We start from the raw sequence: 9,602 nt of genomic DNA, 5'->3' as shown, positions 1-9,602 counted from the left end.
TTTTTAATTCTCTAGAATTGCTCTTTCGTAACTTGTTCTTTAATAAATTTTATGAAATGAAAGGAAATGGATGGAGTAAACATAAGAAAAATAAGCTCCTTAGACAATTGACAATTAGGAGAGTTAGATCCGCATCTGATCAATATTTTAACACAATTCAATTTCAATTGAATCTAATTTGATCAGACCTAGTTTTAGTTATACGTAATATGTACATACGGTTTTGATTCCGGATCAACTCTATATCGCTTTGGGTCGAATTCGTATCCTGTTCAAATGGCAACCACTAATTTGGAAGTTCTGTAAAAACTGTTGTGCAATTGTAGTCGTAGACAATTTGGTAATATTTTTTCTATATATATTTGAATATTTTGAATTATAATAAAAGAAAAATAATATTTTTGGTGAGTTTCGATAGTGATATTTACGAAAACTTCCCGTAAAAACTGAAAAACGGCTTTTCCAAAAGCCAGTGGCGACCTGCTTTTCATAAATATAACTTTTGAATTAAAAACCGATATTCTGAAAAGCCATTTTTAAATTTATCATATAATTTTTCAAAATTTTTTTAGTAAAAAACTAATATTACTGTCTGAAATAGTAATGTCAAACCGAGCATAAATTATTTCTCGTGGATGCTCAAAAAAAATAAAAAGGGCGTGCAACCCATTAGGCGACTCTACATGTGTTCTTGGGTCGTGTTCCATTCGTACACTTAAATTTAACCACCCTCTTCTTATTGGAATCTCCGAAACCATGCCCCTCTCTGCTCCCACACACATGCTTGCACATAACAAACATTTGTTTAATTACTCCTTCGTACAGATCGTTTGAGTAAGTTTAAAATAACTATTTTTTAATTAAAATAAAAAATTAAAATAAAAGTTAAAAGTTAGTTATGACTTATAAGTGATTAAAGTGTTTGGGAAAAAAAGTAGAAGTCAGGAAACAAAAGTTAAGATTCTTAAGTACTTCTCGACTTTTTACATAAACGATACGAATAACTGTTTATAACTTATAACTCCTGAAGCGGGGCTTAAAAGCTCCACCCAAGCGCCCACTAAATCCCCACAATCCTCTTCCTCACTTGTATAAATACCCCCACTCATCCAACAACTTTTCATGTCGGAACTCACTCACCCAAGCTCTATATTCTCTAGCTTTACATTCTTCTACTCTTGCTAATTTTTTATTTTTTTATGCTATGGAGGAAATTCATTTTCAGACAAAAGTAAACAATAACAACTCAAGTGCTCCCACCCAAGGCTTGAAACTCTTTGGCTTTAATGTCGTACAAGATCACAAAAATGTGAACCCTACCAACACACACTCCGCTTCCTCGGACTCGAGCAATTTTCCGACAAATCACAAGTTCGAGTGCCAATATTGTTGTCGTGAATTCGCCAACTCACAAGCCCTAGGTGGTCACCAAAATGCTCACAAAAAAGAGAGACAAGAGCTCAAACGAGCTCAAATGCAAGCTACACGTAACGCGGCCGTTACGTACATGAGGAACCCTATCGTGTCGGCTTTCACGCGACCCGCCCATCTACTACCACCTCCTATGGAGTCTCCGCCTTGGGCGTACATGCCACGCGCCGTCCCTCCGTTTCCGGTTTCGCATGGTTGTGTGTTTTCTTCCACGTCCACGTCAGCATTTGGGATGAGGGGTGCAGGGAGCTTACCGTACGGTGGCAATGTAGCGGAGTCAACGTTGATGCCAGCTGGGCCTCGGATTGGACGAGCCCATAATAATGGGCCCTCACTGAGTAGGTTTTCTAGAGGCAATGGTGGGCCAGGCTTTGATGATTCTTGCGGCTTGGATCTGCAACTCAGCTTGGCCCCAGCCGCTCATGAATAAGGACCATTAGCCACTAGCTAGTGTAGCGTCTAGGGTAGTTATAAGAATGTAACAGCTCTAGTAATCGGCTTATGGCTTTAGCTTCGGCTGTTGAGAAGCTGATGTTAATGAACATTATTGTGATTTTAATGTAGTTTTTTTAGTTTTTATTTATGAAATACACTGTTGTAAAAGATAAGAATCGTTGATCGTTAATTAATTGAATAATCAGATATTTAATCAGTTGGGCGAACTATGATGCATTGATTAGTGGAATAATGATAAAATATAATTGAACTGAATTAAATTTAGATATAAGTTGTTTTTCATTTTAAAGAAAGTAAATTACCGTTTGATCATATTTATAAAATTGATTTAAAAAATATATAGGTTTGATTCAATTTTTTATACCAAAAAGTTTAAAAAAAAAACATGATGATATTATATCCTGAAAAGAAAGAAAAAATGGTCAACGAAAAACCACCTGAAATAAAACTTCGAGCTAAAAGCTTGAAGACTAGACTAGCTAGGTAAGGATCTAGCTAGGGACATTGCAACTTAAGTGGGGGTCACCGGCCCTAACAGTTCTATAAATTTCGACATATGCGATCTTTAGTTTGATATACTCCCATGAATTCATGAACTTTGATGAAAAAGTTAACTGAATAACATGTCAGTTATGTTACACTTTGTTATCACGTTCAATCAATAGTCGGTCCTGAATCTATGCCCGAGATTTTCAGTTGTGTAAGTTTAGAATACGGGAATGGTTTCTCATTTAAGCACGTTTCACTGATTTAGGTGAACATTTTCCTTCATTTATTTAATATTGATGGCTCCTGAATCCGTAGGATTATAAACACCCCTAGAGTTTGTCACTCCCAACCCTATAAACCTTTAGGCTTGCCCATGGTGTCCATCCCCAAGAGCTATGATCTCCTCCCAAATGGACCGAAAGCTTCACTTAAGCAGAGGACCGAGCTCCTTGTAACCACTTAGCTAGTCACCCTCAAGCACTGATGGCTTTTAAACCCGTAGGCTCTTGAGCTTTCTTATGGGATCCACCCGTAGAACTTCAAAGTCCCTCCGAAGGATTGCAAGCCTAATCATAACAAGTGACCCAGCTACTTGTAAGCACTATGCTGTCTAAACGTACCTTAAGTAGCTGGACACGTGGCAATCGTTCTAATACCATGTCATCCTCAAAATTCTAGACTAACTTCCACCTGTACCGCATAGCCTATCCGCCTCAGCTGCTTATGTATTAGATTAGCCCACTCACCCGCCAAGCAGCCTCTTCTCACAGTATAAATAAGGACGAAGCAACCCATGAAAAGGTTAAGCACCATACACAGCCTCAAAAAAAAGATAACCATGACGGTTACGGATCTCTGCTAAAATTACTACGGCCATCAAATATGATTCTAAAATTAAGGCAGGATTTTCAAACTTTCTGTTCTAAAGTTAAATTTACGAAAAACCAAAAAAAAAAAAAAAATAGTTTTAATTCAATTGGATCATGTTTTATAAAACTATCAATTTCATGTAGAGTGAGAATCTGGCCGCCCATGTACAAGCAAAAATACCTGAAATAATTAAAGAGTTGTGATTGCGTTATACGCTAAATTTTAAAAACACATATTCAAATGTTCAAATCTAATATATTCAAATTTTATCTTCGCCTAAAAATGACTCCTATTAATTTATAATAACATGAAAATGAGTCATTATTCAAAATAGAGAAAACAAAATCTAATCATCATTTTTTGAAAAAATTGATATTAACGGGCACCTTTTAAACGCAAAAATTGAAAATATCCACTAATCTATTCCGGATAGCCGGATACAAGTATAGCATTTCCCCGCCCGACCAAGATAAGCTTGTACAAAATTTTCGCATACTTGCTTGCTCAAAACTTTAATAATGTACAACTGTGCAATTGATTGATGATGATAGAGACCAGAGAGAGTTAAACAGAAGATAACTACTACTGAGCACAAAATAAAGAACACAAGACAAACCCTCAGTTGACGCTTAGGTGATGCTAGTTAACTTGACTTTCCGCTATATTGACCAGCTGCGATCAAATTAAATTAATGAATTATAATTTAAAATCATTTTAAATAAATTTTTAAATTAATATAAATAACTCATAATTTATTAAATATGTAACAATAAAACTAAACTTAATAGGTTTTTGATTTGAATAGTGTTATAAATATTTCTTGTTAAAATTATAGAGAAGAATCCTACCAGCTTTGTTGTTTTTCATATTTAATTAAGTATGACTAAACTTAATAGGTTTTTGATTTGAATAGTGTTATAAATATTTGTTGTTTAAAATTATAGAAAAGAATCCTACCAGTTGGTTTTCATATTTAAATCCCATGAGAGCAAGTCCAAATGTGTTTCTCAACTAAAATTTAGGATATCTGCGGGAACAAACTGTTTTCCTGGACTTCTATTTTGCTCCTATTTTAAATTAAAATTTAAAACTGTTTCTAATTTTAAATTTAAAAATTATACTTGTGTCATAAATTTGAAACTAATTTAAAGTCAGATATAAGTCCAGCTTTAATTTAAAAGTTAGTTTGAGATATTCTTTTTCACTAACTTAATTTTTTTTAGAAGTTTGATATCATAAATCACTTTTTTATATTTTTAATAATTCATAATTTATTGATAAATCAAAATTACTCAAATAACATTAAACTAGTAGCTTATCATACTAAATCGCATTAAATTATAAATCATAAATTTAAACGGAGCCAAACATGTTCTAATATTGTTTTAGAATAGCAAACCATCTCATATATGTCTTGTTTGAAGTGTCACTCTACATTTTCTAGATATTTTTGTTAATAAAGAAATTCACTCCCCTCCATTTTAATCCATCAATTTCTCATATTATTTCTTTTCTTAATATAATTTAATTATATTATAATTTTGATAACAAGACGTATTGTAAGAATTTATACACAATAATAATGTTCTATATCATAACACTGTTTTTATTAAATTTATAATACGATGTTGTTCTTACTCATAATAAACTAAATTCATTGCCGCAATATCGAGAATGTTCCTGACATATGTTTAGTTTGTAAACATAAATACTATAACCTGATTGTACCTACAAATCCTAATTTTTGAGGACTTATGTGCTATCCAAGTTGTTATATTTAGATCATTATATTTCGACTTATTTATAAATTTTAAAATTGGGACTTAATCCGATCGTCGAAAATGACTCAGGAGTTAACTCGGGAATTTATATGATATTAGAGCCAACTCAAAAGTTTGATTAATCACATTGTCGGATCTGGAGACACAAAAATTGATGGTATTATCCATAATGACAATAGTTCGGAGGTAAGAACATAAAGCTAACGCGTACTATTGCACAATAGTTAGAGAGGTATAATATGAGCCTATGAGCTGTCCGTTTCGGCATAACAAGAACGTCAAGAATTTAAGTGGGAATTTATGATACTCTAGTCGCATGTTAAGAAAAATGAAGATATTTGTTTAGTTTATAAGTATAAATATTATTATCAATTATATTGACAAATCATGATCTTTTCGCAACATTTGTCGTGCTCGTGGATTACTTAAATTGTTATATTTGTGTCGGTATATTTTGAATTATTTTTGAATTCAGGACTTATTCCGATCTCCAAAAAAGACTCAGAATTTGATCCGTACTGTTCCATCCGCAACTTGCGATTTCGAGATGTCTAATCGATCACCTTATCTTCAAGAAACGTAAGAGGCTACCAGTGGTTGCATCTTCTGACCAAGTATAATCAACCAGACCCGTTGTTGTCCAAAATAATGACAAGTCTCTCACCTTTCATATCGCCATTTTAAGGAATCAGAAAGTCCCACACGAAGTATAAAGTTCTAGTACTTGAAACCTAACCATGTGACATGCTACGTATAAAACTTCCAACATTGATGAGGACATTCGAACTAAAAAATACAAGGTCCCTCAGTTTGAGCATGGTCATTTTCAGTTCAGGTGCATTTGGTTTTGAGTTTCCGACATGAATGATGACAGAGCTATAAGTTATTTCATCTAGTACATGCAATTAATGTGAAAACTCGAAGTGCAAAGTGTCGAACAGAAATGTCATCGCTAAAAGTTTGCCGTTGAAAATTCTAGTGTCAGCCTCCAGACAGCCAACTACATCTTTTAGCATGTGCCACAACTTCCAATTTCAGTCTTCCCTTCCAATGGGGCTATACTCCAGAAATAACTCATTCACTCCCTTTGTTGTAGGGCTGAGAATTCGAGTTTGAGTGGGTAGAGATGTGTGTGAGTGAGCAGGACATTGGTTTTTTTAGGAATATTATTTTCCCTCGATGTGAAAATAATAATTTTGTTTGACTTTTTAATTGTCACCCAAAAATGTTGGTAAATTGTTACACATTAGTTATTGATTTGTAATTATAAAGGGGATGCAAGTCCACAGCTGAACTCATACCACAACTAAAAAATATCACGATTCTAAAAAGGCTAGCAAATTAGTACAGATCACTTATTGAGTTATTGAGTTGTATTTGATAGGGATGAGCAGAAACCGAACCGCAAACCGAAACTGAACCAAAAACCATAAAAATTGTATAAAACCGCACCAAATAGAAACCGCACCGAATAAAAACCGCACCGATACTTTGGTTGTGGTTTTCAAAATTTTAAAACCGAATAAAAACTGAACCGAACCGCAATAATTTTTATAATTATTAATTTATTGTATATATTGAAATATAATATATAAGTTATATAATATATATGTATATATTATAAAATATATAATTATGTATATTAGTTGATCTAATAAGTCAAATATAATGCATGTTTGTGAGTTATTTGTCATGTTTGAATTTATAAATCTCAATCTAAAAGCCTGATTAAACTACTACCAAGCAACTCTCATTGATAGCCACTTGCAGAATCACATATCATGGAGAATGTACAAAGACATTATCCCATACATCTATATTTTACAAGTAATTAAATTTTTATACAGAGTCAATGTTAAAGAAGTAGTATTGTTAGAAGTGAACTTCAGTGTACGCACTGTAGGGGTCTGGTTGTAATTGGTATATCATAAATGTTCACTGCTTGTTAAGGAGAAAACATTGAGTATATAAAACTGGTAGCTTGTAGTGATGTTAAGCTCTTCCGTTATTTAATTATATCACTATTTTTGACATATTTATTATGAACTTGTCAAAGATCAAGATTTTTTGAACTCCCCTCACGGTTTGAAAACCGAACCGCACCATATAAAACTGAAACCGATAATTTTATAAACCGAACTGCACCAATGACATTTGGTGCGGTTTCGATTTTAAATTTTAGAAACCGCACGTCGTGGTTTCGGTTGCGGTTTTAGGTGCAAACCGCACCAAACCACACCATGCACATCACTAGTATTTGTAAAGGACACAAAACTTCTCATTCCAGTCGATGTGAATATTACCGTAATCTATTCTTTTATAATTTTTCAAAAATAGAAAAGGCATTTAAAATAGATCAAATATATTTTCTTAATGATATAATATGTGTAATTGTTGGTTACAATTTTGTTAAGTTGACTAAATCAAATTAAAATAATGGCATTATTATTTTGAAACGGAGGACTGAGGAGCAGTTTGTTTATCTTCGGGAAAGAGTTCGTTCTTTTTCATTCAATAAATAGATATTTTCAAAAGTACTGGAGGCACAAAACGAAAGCTTAATTTCTTACTGTCACTTTTTCAGTTCAAGAGGGAAAACGGATTTTTATCTAGCGTATGGTTCTGTTATCCCGAGTAGACCTGTCAATGGATCAGGTTTGGATCGGATCGACCTAAATTCATATCCATTTATTTTATTGGATTCGGATCGGATCGGGACCGGATTTTTTTTAAGCCGATCCATATCCATATCCATTAGGATCACGGATCTCGGATCGGATATCCAATCCATTTACTTACTACTTAGATTTTTTTTTTTTAAATGCCTTTAACATTACTTAAAATACAAATAAAACAAGTAAATAACAATGTTAAAATTTATTTGTTGCTGCGGAAAGTACTCTGACTGCAACTATATATTCATTTCTATCTCCTGTGCTTTTATGTGTTTATATCTTTTTTGCTTTACAAGCTAATAATTACATTATTTTTTGTTTAGTTAGTGATTGATGAGATTAGTATTTAAACACCTAAAATATTAGTTTTTCAGACTTTCGGTAATACATTCATATATACCTGAGCATTATAACAGCAACATTTAGTATTTAATAAAAGAGTTAAAACATATAGCCACTGACAGAAGATTGAAGTTGATCAATATGAAACGCAGAGCTACATTCTGAACACTCCAAATTTCATATATCATATACTCGGGAGCACAATTACTATAAGCAGACAAGCAGAGTCCTAAAACAAAACCAAGAATATATATAAATATATCTTGGGAATAAAATATATTATTATTAATATATAATATTTAATATTTAATATATATATATATATATATATATATATATATATATATATATATATATAGGGGGAGGTTCAAAAGAGACCGAGGCACACCGAGAGACTCGAGAGACCACATATCCATCGTTAGATCAGTTTTAATCATGTGGTCAGAATTAATGTACATTAAAACTGTATAAACTCTCATTAAATCGTATAAGGGCAGTATAGGAACGTTTTAAACTACAAATACACATATACGGACGTTATTTTTGTAGCAATCACATATTATTTCCCTTAATAAGTTGATTTCGAGTATAATTTATTCTCCTTTAAAAGATTGTGTCAAAGATTGTTTACATGTTTCACGCTCTGACATTTCAGTTTCCATATATGAGCAGTATCCATATAAAAATTATTAATTATATTGTTAAGATAACACATGTAACGGCTTTCCTTTATGATTTCATCAGTCATCACATATTGTTTCCCTTAATAAGTTGATTTCGAATATAATTTATTCTCCCTTAAAAGATTGTGTCAAAGATTGTTTACATGTTTCACGCTCTGACATTTTAGTTTCCATATATGAGCAGTATGCATATAAAGATTATTAATTATATTGTTTAGATAACACATGTAATGGCTTTCCTTTATGATTTCATCAGTCATCACATATTCTATTGTGATAGAATATCGAGAACACAATAGATAATTTATTGTAAAATTATAAGTATCAATTTTAAACTGAATATCGAACACACACTAGAACACATATGAGTATCTAAAATATTTTATTGTGTTTTACTAATTTTAGTTTATTACTCTTTAGTAAAGAATGTTATATTAGGATTCTCTTAAGTGTTTCATTAAGCTAATTTAATATTTTTCGATTCTCATTATATAGAAAGTTTAATGCATTATAGAATCTTTGTTAATGTATAACTAAATTATTTTAAATTAAATTCTATTTTATTTGAAAAAGTAAAATAACAAATTAATATATTATATATGACCACCTAACAAACACCTAATAAAGCCTTTAGTAGAATCTTAACGTATTTATTAGGGATAAGAAAACACCTAATAACTTATTTTCACAAGATTCTCTAAGGTGTTCATTAGAAACACGATAAGAATTTCACGTAGAGAATTGAAAAGGTTCCTGTTAATGATTTAATGTTTTAATTTATATCGAGATTCCATAACATGTTCATAATGGTGATAAGAATAAATAAATTTTAATATTAAAAAAATTACAATGATAACAATGAGTTCTTGTAATAT

General features: G+C 31.9%; 1 protein-coding gene across 1 annotated transcript; it reads left to right on the top strand.

Annotated features, from left to right (window-relative positions):
• The first annotated feature begins 1,136 nt into the window (after positions 1-1,136).
• Positions 1,137-2,019, top strand: LOC108202237 (zinc finger protein GIS3). Its single transcript, XM_017370631.2, has one exon. It carries the CDS (start codon positions 1,205-1,207, stop codon positions 1,859-1,861), a length of 657 nt encoding a protein of 218 aa, XP_017226120.1. The 5' UTR covers positions 1,137-1,204; the 3' UTR covers positions 1,862-2,019.
• The last annotated feature ends 7,583 nt before the right edge of the window (positions 2,020-9,602 follow it).

Source organism: Daucus carota, chromosome 9, assembly GCF_001625215.2.
Source record: "Daucus carota subsp. sativus chromosome 9, DH1 v3.0, whole genome shotgun sequence".
Classification (NCBI taxonomy): Eukaryota; Viridiplantae; Streptophyta; class Magnoliopsida; order Apiales; family Apiaceae; genus Daucus; species Daucus carota.
The sequence above is the reverse complement of the archived record's forward strand: the minus strand, read 5'-3'. Positions and strand labels throughout refer to the sequence as shown.